Here is a 27,979-nt window from a genome sequence, read left to right as displayed (position 1 = left end):
ATCCACTCTATTTTCCTGTCAGTAGTTGCAGGTAGAAGAGCCACTCCAGAGCACAGAAATGAGAACGATCAGCTGGGTGGAGCGGCTTTCGAGGACAGAGGTCTTGGAAGGCACCCTCTAGAGCAGGGGTCACCAACCTTTTTTGAACTGAGGGCTACTTCTTGGGTACCGATTAATGTGAAGGGCTACCAATTTGGTACGCTTCAAATTTGCGCGGTTTACCTTTAATTGTATGTTATTATTAATAGTAAAACTAATTAGTTATATTCACCTGTTTGAGGACACTGCTCATTTTAACAAATTTGCACAATAGGCCTAATTATCAATAATGGCTTAAAAAGGAAGGAAACAGACAAATATCAAAATCAGCACTTTATTTCTATTTCACTGTAATCACCATCAAACAGAACAACATAACATTAAACAAAAGTATTTATAGGCCTATTTAATCCATCACAATCTTTCATAAGTTTTAATGGGAAGCCTGGCATTGCATGCTGGCAACCAGGGCCTCGTAATCTGGGCTGTAATTTGACACTGCAAGTCTGAGTGAGTCTTGCAGATGTGCATCAGTGAGCCGTGTTCTGTGTTCGTTTTTTATGAAATTCATGTCAGAAAAGGCTGATTCACAAAGATAGGTAGACCCAAACAGACTGGCAACCTTCATTGCTGCTGTGCACAGACCACTGTACTTTTCAGTATCAACAAGGCCCCAAAAGTTTGCTGCAGCCTGGTGGGCTTTGAGGCGAATGTCATTCTGCAGTGTCACTATTTCTATTTCCACCTGCCCAGCATCCAAGCTGAACATTGCACTTAGTTGCTCAGCAATGGACGTTGTGTCCACGTTTATAAATGGATTCGAAACGAACGACACACATGGCTCAAGTTTATCAATGTCACAAAACCTATTCTCAAACTCTTGCCCAACCCTGTTTATGACTTGAGTGTATTTTTCGGCAGCGTTGCCAAAAATCTCAGACGCAGAGGTATTGTCGTTCAGCACCATCTGCAAAGAGGGGAAGTGCAGCACCTTTTTTCTCTGTAAATGCGCAGAGAAAATGCTCATCTGTGCTTTAAACGCATTTAAAGCACTGATCATGTCGGCAACAGTCTTACCTTTGCCTTGCAGCGCACAGTTCAGATTGTTCAGTTTTCCAGTAATGTCCGTCAGAAATGCCAGGTCTAGTAGCCACGCAACGTCCTCCAGCAGCGATGTGTCTTCGTCTCTAGATTTCATAAAATCTTTGATCTCCCTCAACAGCGACAAAAACCGGAGCAGAATCCGTCCTCTGCTGAGCCATCGGATGTCCGTGTGGAGAAGCAGGTCCCCATATTCAGCCGACAGCTCCGCCAACATCACCTTGAAACTTCGGTGTTGTTTAGCTTTGGAACGGATGCTGTTTATGATCCTCACAACAGGAGTCATTACGTGCTCGAAGCCGATCACCTTAAAAATAAAATAAAATCACTCTTACTCAAAGCACTTAAAAACAATAACAATACAATACAATACAATACAATACAAAACAAAATGTATTTATATAGCGCCGTATCACAACTATGAAGTTGACTCTAACGACCAAAAAGCGCAGTAGGGGCCGGTCTACAAGCAGATGCGTAAAATATGCCCAATAGGCCTACTCATAATTACAAATAGGATATTAGGCCTACAACAAGGATAACATAAATTAATAAAATACAAAATGAAAACGCACCTTTGCACATAAGGCCTGCTGGTGAATGATGCAGTGGTACTGTACGAATTTCGGGAACGCTGGGTCGCTTTTACAGAGCGCGATGAACCCTGCATGCCGTCCGGTCATCGCAGGAGCCCCATCGGTGGTAATCGACACCAGCTTTTCCAGTGGTATGTTTCTGTTGTTGAAAAACTCCTTCACCGCGTTGTAGATATCAACCCCCCTTGTGCTGGTTTTTAGGGGGAGTAGTGTGAGAAGTTCCTCTTTTGTAGAGAAATCTTGAAACACCATCCGAACAAACATCATCAGCTGCGCCGTGCTGCTGCTGTCGATGGACTCATCACATTGGATGCTGAACCACCTGCACTCCCTGAGATCCTGGTCCAGCTGATCAGTCAAGTTGTCGGACATTGCTGTCACTCTCCTGACCATTGTGCTTGCCCCCATTTGAACATCAGCTACAGAAGAGAGCACTTCCTTCCCATATTTCTCGTCTTTAAGCACAGTGTTCAGAACTATCATCATCGTTTCCTTGAAAAGGTCTCCATCTGTAAATGCCTTCTTCTTCTTTATCAGGTGTTCTGTTGCTCTGAACGAGGCTTCGGTAGCTTTCTGAGATTTTTTAGCTGGTCTTGTGAAAAAAGACTGTTGCTTGCACAATCCTGCCTTTAGCTCACTTACTTTTTCCACTCGTAGTGCGCTGCCCGGTGGGTAGTTAGCATGGTAGCTTGCGTGACAGGTCTTGAAATGCCTCTCAACATTGTGCCGCTTTGGTATCGCCACAGTCGCCCGGCAAATGAGACACACGCAGGCATCTTTTACAGTGGTAAAAAAAAACTCTTGCTCCCATTCACCGTGAAAATAATACGTTCTCTTTCTTTTTTCTGCCATGTTTTCGATTAAATTGTAATCATCCGTTCATCTTGACTTCGCTTCACTGCACTGACTGGACTCGGTCTCCACGCAACGGTTGTCGTGGAGACCAGCTAGGTCCAATCTACGTAATCTGAAGCATTTTATTTTACACAAATTACGTTTTATAAGTAGGCATATGTTTATATGCGTGCATACTGCATATTGTTATCTTCTTACAAGCAATGCAATATATTTAAAAATAATAGAAAGTTTAACAACGAATAAAATAAAGTTGTGTGTCACGTGAGAACTAGGCTATTTTAGAACAGGCCTTCGCGGGCGACTCAAGTAGTCCTCGAGGGCGCCATGGCGCCCGCGGGCGACGCGTTGGTGACCCCTGCTCTAGAGTGCGAAGAACATGGCAGGAACCCTAAATGTCATTTATTGCTTGTAATAAAGGCAAGGTGTTCACGGCGTTAACACAAAAAAGAAAGAAAGAAGAGAAATCACCCTATACTGTAGGTCAGGGGTTCGACGAGCTTTGGCTCTTTATTGTTCTGTTACACAGTGGACAGTCTTTCTAATAACACCTCTAGTAGTTCGAGGTGATACTGTTACACTTTTTTAAAAAAGTGTTAATATTTTGTCAACTCAAATACACTGTGCATCACACCCTACGATGTAAAAGAACAGGGCCATTACAATGGCAACAATTCAGCTCCAGCATACTCTGTGATGAGTATAATGTCAACGATATTAAACACACACCGCTGTTATGGTACAGATCCGGGTCATTGCTGCATGTGAGTGAATAGGCACACTGAAACGTATTGGTCTATTTTTTATATTTACTCTTCCTACCCTATTAGGCCGCAGGTATATGTCAGTCAGTTTTTATTTTATGTATATGTCACAAAGTAGGCACTTCACAGGTAATTTGAATACCCCAGTTTTAAATCACACACACGTCAAGTTCTATGGTTTATAAAATGTATTTTATAAGTTTAAAAAACATGCAATAGCAAAAATATACATTTAATTGTTTCCTATTGTAGATTTAAAAGTATCACAATAAAATAGTCCAAAGATTATGATAGATAAAACGAGGGGACCAGGGCTTTACCCAGATACTGGCCATAGACCAGGAGAGAGAGGGAGCTAGAGGTGAGAGAGGTGGGGTCCGTGTGTGCCTCCAGTTACCAGCACGCTCTGTGTGCGTTTTTCTTTGCGGCATTAGATTTAACCGCTCGCACTCCCGACAGTCCCGTCGTTCCGTTTCCAAGCGTCGTACCATCTTGAAATCCGATTTCTTGCACGCCCGCACCACGTCAGGTCCTTGTCTCGTTTCGTTTCGTTTCGTCTCGTCTCGTCTCGTCTCGTCTCGTCTCGTCTCGTCTCGTCTCGTCTCGTCTCGTCTCGTCTCGTCTCGTCTCGTCTCGTCTCGTCTGGTCCGGTCCCCCCTCTCTCCTTCTCCCGGAGTCTTTTATTAGATCAGTCTTAATTATGTGACGCGCTTCAGGTGCGTCCTTAGGTGTCTCATCAGTGTCCCAAATAGCTTGCCAGGTGAATCAAACAGAAAACAAAAACAAAAGCACCGCACTCCAATAGTATTTAAGACACAACACCACAACTCATATTATAAATAAAACATACATAAACTGGCTTTCTGGCTGCCCTTTGTGACATATATTTCACATAAGGGGAGGAATCAAAATAGGTATTTCTTATTTCCAAACAGGAATGCCTACACATGCCAAAGTCTCATCTTCATAAGAGTTTATGTTTATCAACAGTTTTCTTTAATAAATGCAACAAACTGTTGTTTTTGTATATATAGAACTATATCTAGAACTTTATATGTTGTGTTTTTAAATATGTTTTGCAGCTCCAGACACTTTTTTTTGTGGTCAAGGGGGCAAAATGGCTTATGTGATAGTAGAGGTTGCAGACCCCTGGTGTAGGTTAAATGTACCAAATGTCATTACACTCTATCCAAAATCTTAGGACCAGAATCTCCTGACAGAGCGCTTGAAGTATATCTTGTCGCAATGTTTGTGAAGATGATGAAGAAGTCTCGGGAGACACCAGCTTGTATATAATAAGGTTTATTACAACAGCATAGTATCATACACCAACACGGGCAATAGGAGGTTCCCAGAGCCAATTGTGGAAGTCCCCCCGAACAGTCTTTGTGCATACACTTTATAGGAGAAACATGTATATGCGCGTCCAAAGTGTGTGTGCTCACAGGAGGTAATCAATAACAATGTATGCCTCACTAAGTCACATGTGTCCGTTCATCTTGGCTCCCTAACGTAGCCTACTTCGGAGGTTATTATACAACATCTGACTGCCCACCATATGGCCCCTGAACAACGTCTTCTCTGCACTCATCATGACCTCAGAGAGTAACTAGCTGTATTATGAACCGATTTAACTACCTGTATGTATGAACAGATTTAATACACCACACGCTCAACCAGACATTTCCACCAAACATAAAACTTTTTACTGATCAAAGAATCAACATTTTTGTTGTGTTTAAACATTCTATAAATTATTAAAATTAAGTAAGGGGTGCTGAAGTGTGGGTCATTCAACTCCGATGACTCCTATACCTTGGTTAGTATATTTCTACCATACAAGGTTTTGGTTGAGCTTCAAGTAAGCAATAATTGCTGTTGGTCATGACTGTTAGTGCAACAATCAAAGACATTTTTATTTTTTATCCTTACAGTGACACCGTAAATCACCTTGAATAAACTTAATGCTATCATGTGCAGTTCCAGTTCCTAAGATACAAAAATATTAAGTTTTATTTTTACCTCATTAGGGACAGTAAGCAGATTTTTTTTGTGCTGTAACTCATGACGAGTATTGACTTCATCAGTTGACAAATGTTTACTTACCGTTAATGGTCTACTTTGGCCCTAGTAATCAGCTTAAGAGCTGTTTGCGTGACCAAAATCAAACAGCCAGGCTGGTTAAAGGGCAGTATTGCAGAACTCAAGTACAGTTACACTGATCACCCTATAGATTTTTGAAAATAGTAGAGCCGAGGCATCCTGATATCAGCCTGGAAGACAATGCTTAAACTCTGTGTAATATCCATGAATGACATACAAAGTGAAGCAAACACCTTTGAAAGCGAATTAAATAGCTCTATAATACTTAGATCGTAAAGTTCACAAGGTTCTGTTTAACTGAATTAAGCCGAGCATGTATGTATATTCCATGTTATTACTAGCTTATTATAATTAATATTTTGTCAAACATGTCATGAGTTCTTTAGCTCCTACTTTACAGTTTAATTTTATAGTTATAAAATTACAAACGGTTTTTACTTTAAACCTACATTAAATTGTTAAAATTGCAGTCTTACTTACACACTATGTTAAGAAGCATGAAGTCTCTCTATGATTTATTTATGGGATATCTGTAAATCAAAAAGAGGAGTGTATGGGTGGATGATTCTGCTGTGTGTAAGAAGCAGGGGTGGGTTTCTCTATCAGGGGCTATTTAATGGGGGCTGACTCATTATAGTCAGTCATGGGTCGTCCAGGGATTCAGATATGGGAGCGGACACTGTGCGTCTTCTTGAGCTGGATGTGTGTGGGTCCAGCACTGGCAGGACCGTAAGTACTATTTATTGTGTACTGTTTGTACTTTTTTTTCAGGATCAGTGAGATATCGACTCTCTGTGTGTGTTCTGTGGCTGTAGGCAGTACATGGTAGCCATTCCTGCAGTTCTTGAAGCTGGAGTTGAGACCAAATTCTGTGCGAGTCTCCTGCAGCCCAGCGAGACTCTGGTGATGACCGTCACTCTGATGTCCGAGGAGACAAATACAACCCTCTTCCAGCAGACGTCCAGTAAAGGTTTTCATACCTGCACTCAGTTCAAGGTCAGCTCTCCAGACTTGATTCATTTGTAAATTGTGAAAAGGTTGTCTTTAAAATGCAAACTTTTTTTGTTGTGGAGTCTTAATAAGCTTTCATCACCCATAAAGTTATAAATAGGGCGCTGCACAATAGCTGCCCACTGCTCCTAGTACTAGGATGGGTTAAATACAGAGGACCAATTTCACTGTGTCTGCTCTGCTGTGTGCATGTATGTGACTAATAAAGAGGATTTCACCCTCTGATTCTGTCTATCTATCTATCTATCTATCTATCTATCTATCTCTATCTATCTATCTATCTATCTATCTATCTATCTATCTATCTATCTATCTATCTATCTATCTATCTATCTATCTATCTATCTATCTATCTATCTATCTATCTATCTATCTATCTATCTATCTATCTATCTATCTATCTATCTATCTATCTATCTATCTATCTATCTATCTATCTATCTATCTATCTATCTATCTATCGACACACTCACAGATTTGTAAGTTAAGTTCTCATTCATTATTTTCTCAGAAAGAGGTAGAACAGAATTGAAAATAATTGAATAGAATTCCTTTATCGTCATTGCAGCAGGTACAATTAAAATGTGTAAAGTCTCACTTTGTGTTTATGTAATATTTTCTGTCACAGACTCCTTCAGTGGAGAATGAAGTAGTGCAGAAGTTCCAGGTGGAGGTACGAGGCAACACATTTTACTCAAAAGAAGTCAGGAAAGTTATGATCAAAAGCCATCAACCAAGTACATTCGTCCAAACAGATAAACCAATCTACCTCCCTGGACAAACAGGTAACGTTGAGCGAATGATCTATAATGTTGTACACTGATGGTACCTGGGTTCCCCTTTACAATCAATAGCATGCAGCAAGGGGAAAAACAACTATTTGTATAAGAGATGTCCCGCCCCTTAGCCCGTCGAGTACAATGGGTTGGAGGCTAGCCAATAGAGGAGTGAGTGTTACATTTACTCAATACCGTATTACCATATTTGACAAGAACATTGTGTGTAAAGTCACTGAAGCCCATAGACAACATGTGAGTCTGTAAAAGTGTCATTGGCACTTTTTCCAAACCTGGCTTAAAATGTAAAACATTTTGGTTGCACAATTGGAAAAAGAGGAAGATTAGGGCAATATGTGACATTTTCTTGAGATTTCCCTAATCCTCTCCCGTATAAAAAGATAATTTAACATAAATATGAAAACAATAATTGTAACAAATATGAAAAAAGGAAATATTAACTTATATAAAAATAGTGTTTAGGGCAAAAAAGAGTATGTTGGCGTATATAGAAAAGTATGCGCCCCCACATTCTGGATATCATAGTAATATAAGACATTTATGCTTATAGCTAGTTAGAAACCGTTTGCTAAAAAGAGAGGTGTAATTTTTGGGAAAAGTTTTTCACTGATTATAATTAGACATTTGCCAGACAGAGGCAATACTGTACATGTCCAAATAAATTGATCTACTGTTCTTAATTGTACATTTGATATTTATTATGTAATTTTCTGAGTTGACAAAAGATTAAGGAAGATTTAGGATGATACAAACTGCTGTAGGAGAGCTGTAAAACCTATTATAATCCTTCTGTGTTTTTTTCAGTGAAATTCAGAGTCATCTCACTGGACACGAAGATGAGACCTGCCAATCAGATGGTGAGTGTTTGAACAATCTCTCCTAATAGCACTGTCATGAAAGTCCTTTTCAGCGATTACGTTTAATGTGCAGGTTTTAATTAGTGCCACATTTGGAACTTTTAGTTACGCATAATCCTATTTGAATTGGAAATGACAGTGGAACTCATAGACTGTATATATATACAGTCTATGGTGGAACTATTACTGTGACTGTCTTTTGAGTACTGAATGATGAAAACAGTACAAACCAGCTGATCCTTTAACAACTGTTTTTCCTTTTTTGCAGTATAACACCATCGAAATTGAGGTAAGATTACAAATATACATGAATAAATATAGAAATAATATACATGAACTGGTGATTTAGACTGAAGAATCCACATGTGACCTGTAAGCTGTCTATGATGTCAATATTTGAGTTTAAAGCCCAAGCTCTACGGAAAGACACTGATATTGTAAAAAGTATAAATATATACTGTAACAGGATATTTAACAAGTATTGTACAATTCCAATGGTCTTAAATCCAAAATGTTGTTTTACAGGCTGCATTTCTCCTTCTGATTTAGCCCTCATCCTCAAAATGTAATGTGAAGAAAAGCTTCACTTACTATGTCAAACTACCTTTATTGTAATAAACATGAGAACATGAGGCTAATTTGTTTTATTTTCAGTTTGAATATCTGCAACGACGTTATATGTCTCTTACTGGGCACGAACATTCACTTTAAATAAATCTGCTTTTCACTCTCAGAAGCAACAAGGACAGTTCATCTGCCATCTTGTTTGAAAGAGGAAAAGAAACTATCAACATTCAAATTTCCTCATGTTATAAGCACTATTTTATTTCTATTCTGTTATAATTTTTCTTGTTTTACATATTTATGTTGCATTGTTGGAGGAGCCAGGGACTTAAGATTGTCATTGCCATAACTACACTTTAGCTGACAGTGTATGATGACCTGAAACCTTTGAAATCTTGAATGTTCGTCCAATTTACCTTTCCTATAGGATGCTAACAGGAACAAGATTGGACAGTGGCTGAATGAAACATCCGACAGTAAAATATTGCAGCTTTCTTACGACTTGAACTCCGAGGCTCGTGAAGGATCCTACCAGGTTACCGTGTCGACCGGGTCTAATAAAATACATCACAGCTTCAAAGTAGAGAAATATGGTAAGGTATTGTTTTAAACTTCCAATACAATCCATTAGCAATGAAGCAAAAGTGGTAATAATCCTATTTTTGCCCCCAGTATTGCCTAAATTTGATGTAAAATTAACTGCATCTGAAGGAGTAAGCATTGATCAGGAAGAAATCAAAGCTGAAGTTTGTGCAACGTGAGTAAAAACTCTTCGCTCATTGGCTCTTGAATTGGTCCAGCTTGGTGGGTAACTGGGTCTTTTTCTAAACACAATTTTATTTTTTCAACCTAAATAGGTATACATATGGACAGCCTGTGCCAGGCAGTATTGACTTAGAGATGTGCAGACCGCTTAATAGCTACACTCCGATACAATTAGTATTCACCCCGGAAAATCCAGAGGGAATCCCTGAATTATCTGCACCATGCTACAAGGAGACAAAGCAGGTACAGTTGCTGTGGTGAAAGTCTCATGTCTAAAATGTGCACATGAAGGTAGACCTTACATATCTACCTCCTACAGAAGGTTTGTATATTGTTTTATATTGTATTATTCAAACATAGCATACCATGCTACGTTGTCAGTGTAGTGTACAAATTGAGGAGCATATTAACTCATTTCTGACTATGGATATAGTACTTTCATCCAAAAAAAAAGTAAACTCAAGCTAACTGGTTCTCTTGGGAGCTGCATTTCCCAAATGTCACCAGCAGATGGAGTTTCCTGGTTAAAGCATGGCGCAGTGGCGCATGACGCCCAAAAAGGGATCTAACCCTAACCCTTTTTACAGAAAAGTGGGCGGAGCCTAATATTCACCAGGCAGTGATGTAGCACTGCTCTCATCTATGAGAAAAGTATTGTTGGGCCCACATTATGTCATGGACTAGAACAGAAGTGTAGTACTACCATTTTGCCACTACTAAAATGTGCCTCAACGGTTGGCGCACTTCCAGGGGGCTTGGGTTGAAGTAGGGACCACTCAAAGCCCTTTGAAACACAATCCAGTATTCACCCATTCACACCCACATTTATACTCTTGGTGACTATATTTACCATTTGTACGTTTTGTAGTGAAAACTAATTAGCTATGATGTACATGTAAAGTGAATGCATTAAAGAGTAATCAAGGAATGACATTTGAACAGTTGGCCATCACTTTTTCAATTTATTTCATTGTATTTAATCTATATTTTGTGCCTTTTAGACTGACAAGAAAGGCTGTGCCAATTTTATCTTCTCAATGTCAACTTTCACAAAAGTTGCGCAAAAAGTGCTGCGAGATACATTAAAACTCAGCGCCAAAGTGGAAGAGGAGGGTACAGGCAAGTATTTTGATCTATTTCTGCTAAATTGTATCCTACTTCTGATTAATATATCTTATTGAAACGATATGGAATACATATGTTTGTAATATTGAGCATCCTTCTACAGGTATTTCACACCAACAAGAGAAGCGTGTAGATATTTCATATGTTGTTGGAAAGCTGTCCTTCACTGACACACCCAAGATTTATGGCCAAGGATCCAATGTGGAGGGAAAAGTAAGTGCATGCAGTCTTCACTTCTTTAGTGTAATGCAACTAAAATGCACTGTACTGTATATATACTGAAATGCTTTCTCATTAAAGCAACTTTGTCTCAACAGGTTAAAGCAGTTTATTACAACAATACACCCATTGCTGACATGCCCGTGTACCTGTTTGAGGGTGAAAGGTGGTCAGCACGTTTGATACAAAATCTCACCACTGACAGCAATGGTGTTGCCCCTTTCTCATTCAGCACAGCCAACCTAAATGGGACATCCATCTCCAGGTAAATAGGAAGAACAATCTTGTGTCCAACATTTTAAATGTCACAGCATGAAACAACCCAAAAGCTGTTTTTCAATGTACACAACTGTCCAAAGTGGTAGAACCTGTAGCTTTCTTCTATCCCAACCAATATTAACATTGTTATTTTCTGTCTGTCTAGCTAAGCAGCACACCGACATTGGGTTACGCTCCTTACAGAGCGAAACATTACGAGTCCGGAGATCACATAGTTTCGTTGGCCCAAGTCTCTTCTCCTGATACTAAAACAGCCAGCTCCCTGGAGGTGAAGAAGAAGGATAAACCCCTTCCATGTGACAAAGAAGAAGAAATATTTATCCAATACACAGTAGTTGGAGAGGCCAAAGGCTCCGTGGAGATGATGTATTTGGTAAGTAAAAATGTATTTTTTGGTTTTAAAAATGACCTTCACAACAGAGTGCTGGCTGAAAGGAACCCATTTAACCCTTAACCATAACCCTAACACATGTTAGTAGAGTTGTTTATCCAGATGAGTATAATAAGCTGAGTTCCTCTTTTTATACATTTCATTACTGCAGGAATCAATAACTCATAGAGAATCTAATAAATGCTGCTCTGGATGTGTTGATGCTCCATTTGATTAGCTGTTTTTAACAAACCCCTATTTTTCCTGCTGCTTAAGTACATAGATGCTTTGCTAAACCCAGAGTTAACACTGCCAACCAATCTAAGTGTTACAATTCTATTTTTTGTGACAATTTTCTGAAATTCCCAGGTCTTATCCAGAGGTGCCATTGTCCTTCAAGGAGTTAAACACATTGATGTAGAAGGTCAATCAGGTGAGTAAAAAATGAGCATTGCCAAAAAAATCATGTGTTTGATGATTGTGGTTCAATAACAGTTGGTTTGTGTTTCAGTGAATGAGGGCCAGGTGTCCTTTAAGCTGACAGTCTCTCCAGACATGGCTCCAGACATCCAGGTTATAATTTACGCCATCCTCCCCAGTGAGACTGTGATCGCCAACAGTGCCGACTTTTCCACTGAGAAATGCTTCAGTAACAAGGTCAGTTCTAGAAGTTTCTGGAATTGTCAGATGTAGGTGTAGAATCAAAGTTATTTTTTTGCAAAATAAAAATATCACATTAGTTATCAAGTAGCAATCTCAAAACCTTGGCTATACGTCTTTAGTTCTATTTTGTTTAGTGTTCCACCAATGAGAGCCCCTTGGGAGGCAACTCATGACATCATCGTTTTCGTTGCTGCATTTTTCATTTTTCTTACGAAGCCAGATTGAATTGAAGAATAACTTCTCAAGCTTTTTTCTCTTCTCCAGAATTACGTTATAATTCAGCAGCAATTTTCCGAACTCCAGAGTGCACCGCTTGTGCACCGCTTGTGCACCGCTTGTGCACCGCTTGTGCACCGCTTGCACTCCACCAGCATTTTGCCCTTGTTTGCTTAGGGCAGCTAGAAATGAGTAATTCGTCTGTCACCAAAGCAGCGTCCCCTGATGCATGTTTCCCCATGAATGAATAATTTTGTTCAGTTTTGTTGTACAATGTTTGAACATAGCGCCACAAAAAACATCTATCTCAAATTACATAGATGATGTAAACATAGCCACCAAAGCCAGTCTACTAATCAATAAGAAGATTTTGAGCCAACTAACAAAATACAACTCAAAAAAGCATAACATATGACTTTAAACCCCAGATCGCAGAACATTAACCAGGTATACATACATTATTATTATTCACCATAGTAATAATAATAATGTCTGTTTAATGACAGAAATATGTATGTGGTTGCATTCTAGTCACTTTGTGCACTTGGCTGTAATGCTTCTGTTACATCTTTATTCTCCTTGCCATACTAGCCATGAACTATTTTTGCTTAGGTCAATTGCTTGTCAGCCTCCATACATAACCCTCCTATGGATGTGGTTCTCGGTTCCAGCTCAACAGATTGTTGGTTAGAAATGTGAACCAGTTTCAAGGGCTGAGAGTCAGCGCACTTGCAGTAGAAACACAAAAAACTGGCTTACAATCGGGCAGGGGCTTCTCATCCACCACTTAAGTGTCAGGTGAGATATAAATATATATATATATTTTTTTATATACGTCAGGTGTCGCTGGAGTTTTCTCCTTCCTCGGCCGTCCCCGGAGAGCAGACCACCCTGCAGGTGAAGGCCCATCCAGAGTCTCTGTGTGGTGTCAGCGCTGTCGACCAGAGCGTCCTCATCAAGGAGCCAGGGAAATCTCTGGAAGCAGACACGGTAACTGTTAGATTAAAGCACAATAGATATATAGTTAACTTTAACCTCAGCACATTTGTTTCCTTAATTTTCATTAGTCATGCAGAGGTTCGAGATTTAGCTGAAATGTTCTTGTATCGTGGTCAATCATTCTTTACGCTATTCTTCTACCAGTTGAATATTGTAACCAACCTTCTGTTTAATGCATCTCATTACTCCTGAGTTTCCCAGTTGTCAGATGATCATAGAAACAGTAAAACTCTTGTGAGAATACAGTGGTGAACCATACCTTTCTTCTCAGATATTCAACTTGTTGCCTGTCAGGAAAGCATCATATATTCCATATGCTGTTGAAGATCATGTTGAATGCTTGCTTGTGAGACCCAGAAGATACATTATGCCATACCCTGATGGGAACCAAGGAAATGATGCTCATTCAGTTTTCCAGGTACTAACTCATCAAACAATGATGTTCAATATAACAATATATGTTGCTGTAGCCCATTTTAAATCAACCTTTCAGTGATGCCTGTATCTATGTATTTAGAATGCAGGTATGAAGATGGCAACAAACTTGGTTATCAGAGTGCCGACATGCCTCAAGTACAGAGGAAGAGAATACCACCAGGGCCATGGCTACAGTAATTGCTATTCATGTTCTATTGAGTGACACATGCTTAACATTTACCAGCAATAAAACAGGTTAGCAATGTTTTCTCCTGCTTCAGACGGATTATTTTCTTTTTTTTCAGATTTACGTTATGACTCTGTTCCTGAGGTAGCCAATGTGGAAAGGTCACGAAGGATGGGGTCACCTGGTGGAGCCTATTCTCCTGATGATTCACCAATTGAGACCGTTCGAACTTTCTTCCCTGAGACCTGGATATGGGACCTGTTGGAAGTTGGGTAAGAAGATGATAAAGATTTCTGATGGTCATGAATTGCATGAATATATTAATTTACATCAGATATATATGTAGACCAGACTCCCAGCACACATGAAAAGCAAGAAAAGCTGCTCATCTACATGTGTTCAACATGTTGGCATGTAAGGATATTTGTGATTCCATGGAATGTGTATTCATCGCTTTACAGACATTTATTTTATAATGACTGTGTGTGCGAAAAGATTTTGGGCTAGTGAGCATCATCTTCAGGGTGTGGTTCTTCCTTTACCCCTGCACTGATTTAAATCATATCTCTCTGGCCGCACTCAGTTCATCCAAATCAAAATATTAACATCACAGCCACTTCCAGTCACTACCAGTGTTCCCCAGGGTCTGTCCTGGGGCCTCTTCTTTTCATCATCTATCTACTTCCTCTTGGCTATATCTTCAGTAAATTCAACATTCACTTTCAAACCTGACAGTTTCTCCATTACCATCGACAACTCCTCAGTCTCCCGCTCACTTCAAGTTAAGAGTCTGGGTGTCACCCGCGACAGCACACTTTCCTTAAAAACTCACACTTCCATCCTCCTCACTGCACCACCTTTCCGTTTATTGTTTTATAAATATTCTATTTATAAATAAAATGTATTATTATTTTGAATATTGCCAGAATTTGTTTAGCAAGACTGAAACCTGTATTAGTTTAGTGAGTTTTTGAGCTCTCAACAATCAAGCATCTGAAACAATTTCACGTTGTAAGTTAGTATGTTTATTAAGGTCACAGAATCTGTTTGTGTGTTTCTGCTGATCCAGAATGTCTGGAACGAAGGATGTGTCGGTCACTGTCCCAGACACCATCACCACCTGGGAGACGGAGGCGTTCTGTTTGTCCTCTCAAGGTTTTGGCTTGGCTCCTCGTAAAGAGATCACTGTCTTCCAGCCCTTCTTCCTCGAGCTCAGCCTTCCCTACTCCATCATCCGAGGGGAGCACTTTGAACTGAAGGCAACCGTCTTCAACTACCTGAGCAGCTGCATCATGGTAACTATAGTGTTCACATTACCTACATATTTACGTCAGGATGCTCATAATACTTGCTAACATGATAAGCAGGTGCAATCGTTACAATGATCACCATCTTAGTTTAGCGTGTTAGCATGGTGACATTGGATCATTGAATTGAATGAACATTTGTTGGTGATACATGAAAAGTTAGGGATCACTACATTCATTCTGTTGTGAAAATGTAACAACTGTTATGGAAATGCACCCAATATTTACGCAGTTTATGGTTTTATAATGCCTTCACTGTACTTACTTACTTGTATTGCACTGTGGTAAAAACTTTGGTGTAAGCAAAAAGGTAGTTACCCTGGGAATGCAGCTTTCTAAAAGGAAGCATGAGAAATGGTCCAACATTTCACTCTCCAAACATTGAACTTGATGAACTGTCTTGTTGGGTTACACCTGGGTCTTGACTGGTGTGGACTGGTCTTTTAAGAATCAATTCTGCACTACTCTTTTTTTGGCTTTTGCTATAAATCTACGTTTTCTCAGATATCTTGCTGTCTCTCTTGAACAGGTTAATGTGGCTCCAACCCCCTCCTTAGATTACACCCTCACCCCCCTCTCTGGTGACCAGTACACATCCTGTTTGTGTGGCGGGGAGCGAAAGACCCTCAGCTGGACCATGGCCCCCTCAGCTTTAGGTGAGAAAAGACATTTCCTACTGATGTGAAATGTTAATCTGACGGTGGAAGAAACGTTGTTAAGATCAGTGAAATCATTAAGATCCACCTTTGTGACAGAATGTTTATACGCTATTGTCAGTACAACTAAATTCTTGATCAAGTTTCACTTCTTGTTTGTTGATATCTTGAAGGGGTTATGAATGTGTCAGTGACTGCTGAGGCTGTGGCATCCCAAGCTTCATGCGACAATGAGATTGTGAGCGTGCCAGAAAGGGGTCGTATCGACGTGGTCAAGCGTTCTCTCATAGTAAAGGTTGGGACTGTTAAACAAAATGATAAAGTATAAGTTCATCCTTTAACTAGAAAGAAACGCTGGAATTCTCATTATGTCTTTTCCTTTCAGGCTGAAGGAACTGAGATGTCCAAGACCTACAACTGGCTGCAGTGCCCAAAAGGTCAGTTTGTCCATAAAAAGAACAACCAATTGTGATGAGTTAGGAGAAGATTGAGAATCAAGAATATGTGACTCTCTATCGACATCAGTCTGATGGCGCAAAGGCGAATTCCGAGTTAACCGTGGATTTATGTCACAAACTCCCGTTTTCGTCATTTTGGGGTTTTGGTTGATTTTAGGCAAACAAAAGCATTACTCTCAGAATATGGATCTTTTATCCCAATATTTTTGACACTTAATTCATTTTTAAACTTGTGAAGACAGGGTGACAAGGGCAGCCTTTTCCTCTCACTTTAATCAGTGCCGCTCCCCCCTTCCCTACGTATCCCTGAAGTATTGATTGAAAGGCTGATAGTAACACAGCAAAGTCCGGGCAGGGGTTTTCATTGGATTGTAAATAATAACAAAGCCTTGGTTTTCTGAATATCAAAAATGTATAGCTGAATTTAGATGATTCATTTTGAAGCTTGTAAAAGTGCGATGATGAGCAGCGAGCAGAACTTAAAGGCAGAGGAATTACAACTGTCTGTTGTGTGTTGAATGTTGCCTCTGAAAATACACACAGCACACACATCAAAACACACACACACTAACACATAATCACCAACTATCTTACGCCTGACATTTCCTAATCCAAGTAAAAAACATCCTTGACGCTTCTTGCTTAAAATGAGTTGAAGTTAGCCTAATCATTACAATCGAGGAATCTCAGTGAACAATAAGCTGCTGACTGAACATTATGAGAGGGACAGCCTGCTAGCAAGCTTTTTAATGGACAAACAAATAGCAAATCATATCTAATCTAGTGGCGGTCCTGAAGGGGTCCCCGCAAAACTACTATGCCTGCAAGATATCAAGTCTCTTGAGAAAGATACTGCAAACTTTGAAGGCCATTTTCTCATAATTGTGTCTTGATCACTCTCATCATGTTGTGGGGATATTTTCTCTGATTATTTGAGGAAAAAAAGAATAAGGAATGCAAAGAGTATCCTCTTTCCAACAGTGTATATAATTCAAAATGTGTTTCGGGGTCCATGTGACTGCTTTTGATAGAGTAGCTCACATATAATAGATACATTCACTACCTGCAGGTAGCACTTAGATGGTGTGTTAATGAGTCACAGATTGATACAAGGTCATTATTTAAATACGTCTTATCAAGAACCCCTCATTTTTTTATCAGTCCTGTTTCAATCGATGATCCACTCACCATCCGAAAAATCTAAACAACATCTTTGTTTTAGTGCTGAGCTGACTGTATCTTGTCTGTACACAGGAGAGGCTTTGACAGAGGAAATAGAAATACAACTGCCTGAGAACGTCATTGTTGGATCTGCCCGAGCTTCGCTATCAGTCTTGGGTAATAAATGAAGTTCTGTTGAGTTTTGTTTGTTGTATTTTTCAGAGCTATAAAGAAAGCTTAGAAGACTAAGTGTACCACATAATGTTTGTAACACATCTTGTAAAATGTAATGAGATATTATCTTAGCGTCATTGTTTTTGTGCAGGTGACATTCTGGGCAGAGCTCTCAACAACCTCGATGGGCTGCTGCGGATGCCGTATGGATGTGGTGAGCAGAACATGGCGCTCCTGGCCCCCAACATCTACATCCTCCAGTACCTGAAAAACACACAGCAGCTGACCCCATCCATCAACGACAAGGCTAGCAACTTCCTGACCAGTGGTGAGTGTCTGGTCAAATATGCCAAATGTAGCATGAGTAACATTCTGGCACACAGAAATGCAACCAGTATCAGAAAAAGGGTTGCATGATTATACAAATACAAAATCTTGGAATACAAATCATGTAACTATTATTATTGTTGTTTAGCAGATCATCATTATTTATTACAATTATTCATTGGTTTTAGCAAGGAAATATATTGCACTTTCACATACTGTAGGCATATACTAAGAACTTCTTTCCCCTTCCATGTTGTGCTACACGTTTTGCAATTTGTATTGCTCTTAACTGTGGGATTTTCCTAAGTATATTTCTACATGTTCTATTTACACATGTGATAATTACGAAATGCATGACAAACTTGTAAGAGGAATCAGAGGGTTTTTCTTCTTTATTATAACTGGCATTAAACCATCAACCAAGCACTGTGATCTCCCTCTGTATACTGTGATCACATAGGGCATGTACTGTCGGGTAGTATTCTCTCTGCTGCTATTATACTGCAAGCAGAATTTGTTCCGACGGTGAAGACCCTGTCTGCTGTCTCACACTCCAGAGACTGGCGCATGGTTCGACAAAATGCGTTTTTCAACACACCTAAAGCCAACGACTTCAGTTGCCATTTGTCATTGAATAGGTGTGCAATCGCTCACTGTTTACTGATGCCTTTCAATGCAAGATTTGTAGCCCTTGCCGATTCCTCCCTTTTTCTATGTCTGTTCCCTGCCACGCAACAATGGTAAACATCTGTGCTGAAAATATGAGTGGAAGTTATGGTCAAACTTTGTAATGCCGTTAATTTCCGTTTTTTTTTAAATCACTTTAAGGTTTCCAGGTGAATCATGATCGTTAAAGCGTTGCAAAATGTTTTTTTATTTGACAAATGTGTTTCTATTGTGATACAGGCTACCAGAGACAGCTGAATTACGAACATGATGATGGTGCTTACAGCACATTTGGAACAGGAACTGGGAACACTTGGTGAGAAAACTACTGATCAATCATCAACCCAAATAATTTACAAGCTGTGCAATATTTACCATGTCACACCAAGAGTTTAGAGTACAGTTTAGCTCTAGTGCTAACAGAGAGTAGATGATGTAGAAGTACTTAAGACCACACTGCTTTAAAAATCAGCACGTTATAGACAATTGAATTTCAAGCATGTTCAAGTATTTCTAATCAATGCATAAAATAGCATCGTATGATTTGTATATTGTTGTGATTGTCATGACACTTTACACAGTTCATGATCTTTAGCTGTTTAATTATGCCAGTTATGTATAACTTTGTTTTTAATATCCTCAGGCTGACTGCTTTTGTGGTGAGATCATTTGCCAAAGCAAAGTCTTTCGTCTACATTGACCCAACAAAGATTGAAGAGTCTAAGAGTTGGCTCCAAAGGAAACAACGAGAAAATGGCTGTTTTGAACAGTCAGGAAAGCTGTTTAACAACAGAATGAAGGTAAATAAAGTCCTTCTTCTCATGAAAATACCTGATGATAACTGAAACTTAAGAAGGTTCAAATGTTTAGTCTTCACTAAACCACATGTTGCTGTATCCATATTTAAATACAAATACACGGTCAGGACTTTCAAACATGGCTCAGTAGTAATAAATGCCAATCTAGGGAGAGGTTTCACAAAAATTGTATGTATATAATCTTTTCTCATTAACATACTTTTCTACAACTGTCCCTATTTGTACACTGCTTGTAAACAGTACTTTAATTAACTTCTGTGAGTCGGGCCCTGGGTGTGGGAGGTGGTGTGATGATCTGTGTGTGTGATGGGTCTTCTCTACAGGGTGGTGTTTCTGATGAAGTGACTCTCAGTGCCTACATCACTGCTGCCTTCTTAGAGATGAAAACATCTGTGGAAGTGAGTACACCAAAGTGTGTTCCTCCCAAAAATGTGTCGGATTGGGCTTTAAGATGGATTATCTTGGTATTTTTGAATTATTATTTTCAGGCTTACAATGATGTTTATGGAAAGCTAAGTAATTTGTAGGAAATTAACCAAGCTGGTCATCTGCTAATGTGACACCCTGCCTCCTTCTAACTGCTCAGACCACTGGACTGTCTTTATTAATATATTTATGAACTTGAGTACATTTTATGATTGTAGGCCTCCACTGAGCCCTTACTTTCTGATGTTTGTTAATATTGTCAGCTGCATGCATGTTTTTTTCCCTTTATATATAAATGTGTTAATGCAGGCATAGAAAAAAGCATCATGAACTAGAATACACGTGGTGCTTTGATAGATAAAATCAGGTTAGGCCTGAAATTATTAAACATTGTATTATTTAAATCTGATCCAGGATCCTGTGGTGAACAACAGCCTGTCTTGCCTCAAAGAGTCCATCAGTGACCTCAGTAACACCTACACCACAGCTTTGCTGGCGTACGTCTTCACCCTGGCAGGTGACATGGAGACCCGTGCTCACCTTCTCAATCACCTTGACACTGTTGCAATACAACAAGGTGAGTCATCATCCAACAAAAATCTATCTGGCTTCACCACTGTGGTGTAGCTTACCTTCTATCTGTTTGTCTGTTTTTGGATGGCTGATTCAGGAGGTTTCCGTCACTGGTCTCAGACAGCAACAGAAACATCAGCCTCTCTGTCTGTGGAGATCAGCTCTTACGTGCTGCTGGCCAAACTCAGTGCCTCTCCCACTAATGAAGACTTGGGCTACGCTGCTGGCATCGTTAGATGGCTGGCGAGCCAGCAGAACTATTACGGAGGCTTCTCCTCCACACAGGTACAGCACACACTCCTTAAAGCTGGAATTACAGATAAACATATAAGTCACACTGATATCAATATGATGAACAAACAAAGTGAATTGAAATGTACATGTGGCTTTGAAATGACCTAACACTGAAGCTTAACCATTTCTTCACTTTCTTGAGAAAAAAACCATATATTTCCAAAAATTCAACTACCTGTAAACTAAACAGAATGTACTTAATCCTTCCGTTCAAGTGAAGCACTCAAATCATTTAATTAATAGAGATTTTTACTCCTACATATGAAATCTGCTGTATGTATAAACCAAAAGGATGAAACTTTACATGAGCACTAATGAAGGCACACACTGTATTTCATGTTTTGTGTGTGTGTTGTAGGACACAGTGGTGGCTCTTCAGGCTCTGGCTCTCTACTCCGCTCTGGTGTTCAGTCCAGGAGGTTCAAGCACAGTGACAGTCCAATCTCCCAGTGACAAGCTGATATTTGATGTGAACCAGAACAACAAACTGCTCTACCAGGAGAAGCTGCTGCAGGACGTGACAGGAAAGTTCAGCCTGGAGGTGAAGGGCACTGCATGTGCTGCAATGCAGGTCAGTGTTCAGGGCAGATTAACCTGTTTCACTTTGAAATATATACACCACAACAAACACTGCTAATATAACTATACCGCAATCTTAGCAGCCCCATTGCTCAACCACCTACGCTATGCTTTGTTTAATTATGGCCTTGAATTGACATTAACACTGACACTAACTTTAAGGCACAATTACATCAGAGTTATTATCAACTCAGCTAAGTTGGAAAGAAAGCCAGGATAAGGTTTATACGACTGTAATATTACACCTTGTAACCATAAACACACCTCAACAATTGAGCAGTTTCAGTGTGTAATGAACCCAAAATCATCTCCATATTTCGACACAGTTTTAGGTCAAGTTGGTGGGCATAGAGTTTCAACTTGATAGCATTAGCTACTGTAGCAACTTAGCCGAGGTTAGCGCTGGCTTTTCAGCTCAACTTCCACAACAGCTCCAAGCTTAAATGCCCCTTAGTAGCTACATTGTTTGTTTAAAGCATTACAAATCCAAAAGTTACTTGCAGGTTGTGACCCTGAGTCACAAGATTGACATAACAAAGTCTTTCATCAGCTGTGTTGCGAATATCCGACCATGAGCTGTGCGAGGTTCAGCAAGCAATCCTTAGGAATACTGTAATGGTTAAAATGAACTTCTGTCACTTGTATTTTACCCGTTACTTTGGTAGTCCACACAAAGTTTCCGTACATAGCTGCCAACAGCGTCTTTTCCACATGGTTTTGCAGTGATACAAACTAACCTTCCACCTACGTTCGACAAAAACAAGCCTCTGCTCGGGTCAAGCTCTGCGGTGGCTCAGTTGGAGCGCTAACCACTAGTAGGGTGAATGTTAAATAGTGATGTCATTATGTGATGGCAGAAAACAAAGGAGTCCAATGGAGGCATCCTTCCAATGTAAACTTTGGTATTCAAGCCTTGGCAGGTCATTTACATTCACATAAAACTTTATACACACCACAGTTAACGGGAAACCCCCCAATAAGGATCAGGGTCTGGGATTGTTGTGCTTAAAGATAAATAGGAAAACAAGGTTGTACTGCTTGATGGGGAAAATCCTGACTAATCACATATATTTAGCAAAGGCAATCTTGCGATACTGGTTCACTCTTTATGAATAGTGCTTTCCTTGTGTATCCCTTTCCAGATTTCTCAACACTATAACATCCCAACTCCTACTGAAGCAACAACCCTCAGTGTCAATGTAAAATCAGAGTTTGACTGCGCCATCAAAAACACCAAACTCACTCTGAAACTTCAGTCCCAGTAGGTCATCAATCCGCAGATACACGCTAAAGAAGAACACTGAGAAACAATGCTCTGCATCTACCAGACTGAACTATATTTTTAATGGCGCTTGCATTACAGATTTAGTGGAAAGGAGAACAGTACAAACATGGTGATACTGGATATCAAAATGCTCTCTGGATTTGTCCCAGACCAAGAATCTTTGAAGAAGGTGAGTTATTTCAGTAACTTTCAGCTTAAGTGAAAGTGGAAGAGTCTTCATCTGTTGTTGGGTCACCTGGCTGATTACCATCTCCTCACAGCTCAAAGGAGCCCTGCTGGTGGATCGTGTTGAACAAAAGGAGGATCATGTTCTGGTCTACATACAGGAGGTGAGAAATGTATCCTCAGCAAACAGCATTAAATGATGCCATTACATTTGTTATTCATGGTTTGTTCTCTTTTTATTCCAACAGTTACCAAAAGACATACCCATCAACCACAGCTTGGATCTCAGACTGGAGATCCCAGTGCAGAACATGAAGCCAGCCGTGGTCAAGATCTATGACTACTATCAGCCAAGTAAATCCCTCAAAACCCTTACTGGAGAATACATCTCTGTCATATACAATCAACATTTTCAGAATAGTAATGTTTAAATTAGGGCTGTCAAAGTTAACGCAGGTGGTTTTTCTCGAGAAGACCAAGGTAATATGTAGGTACTATTGAAGTGAAACATATCACTTGCTTGCCAAGCATAGCACTGATTCACAGACTTCTCTGGATAGTTCTCAACGGAGACGAGTGGACAACATAACAAGTAAAAAACGTAGTACAGCAATAGCTAAATGGGTGGCTACAGACTGTAAGCCAATAAACATTGCGGAGGACGAGGTTCTGCTAGAAATAATCGCATCAAACGACTGCACGTTTTGAAGTGCCTTAGAGAGCCACCACTGTAAACAAGATCCATAACTTCTGGAGAATATTTATTTTGAGGTGGATTGTTGCAATAACAATTACGTTTATTATATTGAATAAACATAATTGAACAATTATAATAATTCAACAGTTTTTATTTATAGTAAATAAATAATTATTAATCAACATTAGTTATTATAAACTAATCATATTTGTCCCCTCACAAAAACACGTCAAATATCCCTTTAAGGTACATATAGAAGACATAAAAAATTACAAATAATTTGCGATAATTATTTTAATCGATTTACAGCCTTAGTTTAAATATTATTTTCATAGTGTTGACTTCTTCTTCTGCTCCTTTTTCTTTCGTTCCTCTCAGGTGACCAGGCTGAGACAGAATACACCCACCCGTGTGTTTCAGGTAACAATCTGTATTTACATACAGCAGAACTACAATCTATCTCACAGAAATCATATTATGCCAAAATATTTTTATTACAAAAATGTACAGAAGGCTAGGCCAACATTTTGGCTCTACTCTAACACAGTATTATACATGCGGTAATTGTGTAACCTTAAACCAAATTAAGCAAAACTACTATTGTAGACTGTTAGATTTCACAGGGACTGACTTTTTAAAATCTTTTTGCAGCTTGAAGAGTGAAGTGTGATCCCTGGGCCATCAAGGATTCAAGTACGATATAAAAATGTTTTTTAATCAAAGATACATTTTATGTACTTTCACACCTTTTAACTTTGTTAATCAGCTTAGTGTTCTGCTGCAATGTCTAACGGCTGTTAAATTACAGCACATATCAGATATTTGTGTTTTTTGGAAAAACAATGATGTAAAAAGCTTGTCCAACCTTAAAACTGGTCTTCCTCTGTTTCCTCCTTCTGCTTTACATGTATCGTATCACAGTGGAGAATGTGTGCAGCTTGGTGTGGAAATAAAAATAAAATGAAAAGGAATTGTTTTATGGTCTTTTGTATGCCATCCTTGGAGGAAGTTCTGGATAACATAACTCAGACTGCTGAGTAAAGGGTGACTAGTGATTGTTCAATATAAATAAAAACAAACTGAATGCTAAAAGTGTCCCACTTTTCTTTTACATTTCATTAATGAATGAATGTGTCCAACTGTTTTATTTACTGTGTTGTTTTAATTATTGATGGGATGTGTTAATGTTATTGTCTTTTATCTTTTATTATGAAGTATATATATTTTTTAATCATTTGTGCGATAACAAGACCGCGTCCAGAACAAATATCTTTAAGTGGAGTAAAGTATATTGTATCAAAGCCTGTGTGAGGTAATATTCAAATTCAGTTTGTTCATTTTTCATGATTGTTAAAATCTTCCTAATGTTCCTGTTGGCCAGACTTCTCTTCACTTTAACACCCCAATTGCTGACGTCACAACATTCAGTGTCATGTTCAACCCAGAGGTTTTCAAGACAACACGTTTTTGTGTTATTTTTGCACGTTTTCTCACGCGGAAACACGAGAAAATAACACACTATAAAAGACCAATAAAAAAACGCAGCAACAGAAACAGATTTATACTCAAAAGCGGAGTAAATAGTATCAGAGACAGTCTGCAATCTGCATGAATTGCAGATAAATTAGTATATCGAAATAGGTAAAGAATTCATGTGTAGCTTTGGCGTAGTGTTGGAAGTCTAGGTTGAGTATGTGGGGGGACAGCGTCAAACCGTAACGCAATATAATGTGTCATGAGTTTGTTTTAAATACAAACATATAAACAAAACATAGAAATTCCATGCATATTTTTATCAAATTATTAACAAAAATCGGCAAACCTCCCTTTATGTATTTTAGCTACTTCCCCTCGAACATCCTCTGCACGTGCCTGTTTGACATAAACATAAACTAATTCAGTGGTTCCCAATGTGGGGTGTGCACAGAGCTATTTCAGGGAGCACGTGAAGCCTGGGAAGAAGTTGTAAATAAACAATGGTTGCTCGAAAAGTCAGAAATTTGCAAAGTTTTTAACACAGTTTTCACAGTTTTTGGCCGCCATAGCTGGTAGCTCTGTTGCCCCAATTAGTAACGTTACCACGTCGGGGGTGCAGAGGTGGCAGAAGTTAAGTACTCAGATCTTGTACTTAAGTAAAAAAGTATCAGAGTTTATGAATACTGTGTTTTCAGTTTGTTAAGAAAAAAGTCCTGCATTGAAAATGTTACTCAAGTAAAAGTTAAAAAGTATTAGCATCAAAGTACATTTAAAGTACGAGAAGTAAAAGTAGTCATTGTGCAGATAGGTCAGTTTCAGAATAATATATATGATATGTTTTGATTATAATGATTGGTGCATTAAAGTGTTATCAAAGGTAAAAGTGCAGCTAGTTTTAAATACTTTGTATACTGCAGGGTAGTTTGTGAATTTACTCCAGGTATAAATAAAGTCTGATCTAAGTGTTGATTATATTTCACATCATTCATCAAAATCTGTATAGTAACTAAAGGTATCAAACACATTTGGTGGAGTAAAAGTACCATATTTACCTCTGAATTTTAGTTGATTAGAAGAACAAAGTAGAACAGTTGAAACACTCAAGTAAAGTACAAGTAACTCAAAATAAGTACAGTACTAGTAAATCTACTTAGTTACCACTGCAGGTATGTTATGTGTGCTACCAGCCCAGAATCCAAACTTTACCTAAAATAAAGCCATGTTAGTTCTGTTTCCAATTTGTTTAGTTTTCCCCATAAAAAATAGCAACAAAAAAAGAGATAAAAATATGGTTAAAGTACCGGATTGATAAGCAGTATCGTGAGAGTAGTACCGTTAAAATCTTAACTATACCCATCCCTACAAACACTTCATTAATAGGTAGGCTATGTGTGGAATAGGAATAGAATAGTGATGTGATTATTTGCAACCTGCAGTACAAATAGTAGTTAATGTTGATTTATATATTTTCATTAAAAAAGTAGGCTTACCAGTACTAATCATGCCTAATTATTGCACAGTGCACAGGATCATTTGCCAATAGCACTTATGTTCATGTCCAATCAATATATGAGATGATTGTTGGATCTTGTGTCTTTTTATTATTAGTAGAGAAAATGTCCTGTTAGTACAACTATATACAATTAATCCTACCAATATAGGTTGGAACCAGGTTAGGGGGGGCTTGAATGGAAAAAGTTTGGGAACCACTGAACTAATTTAACAATCTGCCACAAACCAGGTTCAGTCAGACAACTCACGTGTTTCATTAATATGTTTATTAGAAACAGTATATAGTTTGAGTTTGGCATCTAGGCTTGGGCCTCATCACTCCACATGTTAACACAGAACATTGAGTGATGATTAGATAACTATCCCCCGAGCCTACAGATGGAAGCTGAGGAGGAAGCTGGGGTGGTGGTGGGGCAGGCGAGCATCTGCAACGTGAACGCAGCAGCAGCAGCAGCAGCAGCAGCAGCAGCAGCAGCAGCAACAGCAGCAGCGAGGTGAACACATTAGCAGGGTGGAAACAGCAGTAGTAGCAGCAGCTGCATTAGCGAGGCAGAGGTGGCGGATCCAACAGCTTAAATAGAGCGCCAGATCAGGAGACTATTTGTTTGGTTGGTTGCAAGAGTGACGAGGGGCGTTATGTGCGAATGTATCATTGGTGCTCGAGTTGACTGCCTTTACTAGCTTGCAGGCTTTGCCCCATATATCAAACAGACCAGATCAGTGCTTTTATTTAGCACACACACATTGAAATATGAATTATTGCTTGATCAAAATTACTTTGTGTGCATAATAAAGTTTTGTTGGACCTTGCACTGGGCACCAACTAATGCAGTATGAATTGCTACAGATTTAACAATTAATAGTAAATGTGTATTGATGATTAACATTGGTCAGGGAATTTGGTTTCAGAGTGATTTGAGTTAATTTGCTTGATTGTTGAGTCAGTCTTTCAGCCAGCATTTTCCAGCAAACTTTCAAGAAACTGACAAAACAGTCAAAGTGCAGAGTCTCTGACCTCCTGAGTTTGGCAATCCTGGTATCAGAGCTGATCATGGTCCACTTATCAGCTTAAAGCTGTTTGCATGACAAACCCAAACAGCCCACGCTGCGTAAAGGGCAATGTTGCAGAACTCAAACACTTGCATGACAAACCCAAACAGCCCACGCTGCGTAAAGGGCAATGTTGCAGAACTCAAACACTGTTTCACCGAAATGTCCAATTGATTGTAACAAATTATGTCTGGTTGATTGAAAAAATATATAGGAAAACCTTTAAAATCATACCTAATGGCTTTATGATGCTAAGATATTTGTAAAGGTTTTGATGTTCTGGTTTAATACTAACTGAATAAAGCAGTGTTTAGAGTCCATATTCTAAATGGTTGAAATAACTTAGATTTTATCGAAGATTTCAATCATTTTAGAATTTTGAATGATTTTTATTGTTTAACAATAACAAATGTTTTTTCAAGTTTGAA

At 39.1% G+C, this 27,979-nt stretch overlaps 2 protein-coding genes across 2 annotated transcripts; one reads left to right on the top strand and one right to left on the bottom strand.

The window, feature by feature from the left end:
* Window positions 1-359: 359 nt before the first annotated feature.
* Window positions 360-2,952, bottom strand: LOC134879758 (general transcription factor II-I repeat domain-containing protein 2A-like). Its single transcript, XM_063906258.1, has 2 exons — window positions 1,716-2,952; window positions 360-1,447 (listed from the first exon to the last, which is right to left on the bottom strand). Exons 1-2 carry the CDS (start codon window positions 2,586-2,588, stop codon window positions 473-475), a joined length of 1,848 nt encoding a protein of 615 aa, XP_063762328.1. The 5' UTR covers window positions 2,589-2,952; the 3' UTR covers window positions 360-472.
* A 3,147-nt stretch (window positions 2,953-6,099) lies between these two features.
* Window positions 6,100-24,484, top strand: LOC134879829 (alpha-2-macroglobulin-like). The gene is given in 37 exon segments (XM_063906358.1): window positions 6,100-6,187; window positions 6,274-6,454; window positions 7,098-7,254; window positions 8,071-8,123; window positions 8,392-8,412; window positions 9,115-9,280; window positions 9,360-9,444; window positions 9,545-9,695; window positions 10,454-10,571; window positions 10,681-10,790; window positions 10,895-11,036; window positions 11,039-11,061; window positions 11,221-11,448; window positions 11,815-11,878; window positions 11,957-12,102; window positions 13,165-13,314; window positions 13,595-13,741; window positions 13,841-13,934; window positions 14,046-14,199; window positions 14,997-15,222; window positions 15,764-15,890; window positions 16,064-16,185; window positions 16,276-16,327; window positions 17,603-17,686; window positions 17,835-18,011; window positions 18,917-18,992; window positions 19,320-19,476; window positions 19,818-19,892; window positions 20,335-20,497; window positions 20,591-20,778; window positions 21,146-21,358; window positions 22,509-22,627; window positions 22,730-22,820; window positions 22,912-22,980; window positions 23,065-23,170; window positions 23,892-23,933; window positions 24,165-24,484. Coding segments are annotated over 37 exon segments (4,368 nt in total). The 5' UTR covers window positions 6,100-6,101; the 3' UTR covers window positions 24,170-24,484.
* Window positions 24,485-27,979: the final 3,495 nt, after the last annotated feature.

Source organism: Eleginops maclovinus, chromosome 18, assembly GCF_036324505.1.
Source record: "Eleginops maclovinus isolate JMC-PN-2008 ecotype Puerto Natales chromosome 18, JC_Emac_rtc_rv5, whole genome shotgun sequence".
NCBI lineage: Eukaryota > Metazoa > Chordata > Actinopteri > Perciformes > Eleginopidae > Eleginops > Eleginops maclovinus.
The sequence above is the reverse complement of the archived record's forward strand: the minus strand, read 5'-3'. Positions and strand labels throughout refer to the sequence as shown.

What these genes read in the sequence shown, in the direction of transcription:
- LOC134879758 (XM_063906258.1), bottom strand. Translation starts at nt 2,588, where the DNA reads ATGGCAGAAAAAAGAAAGAGAACGTATTATTTTCACGGTGAATGGGAG. An exon ending in AGCAGGCCTTATGTGCAAAG is followed by an intron (nt 1,448 to 1,715) that starts GTGCGTTTTCAT and finishes TTTATTTTTAAG; the next exon opens with GTGATCGGCTTCGAGCACGT.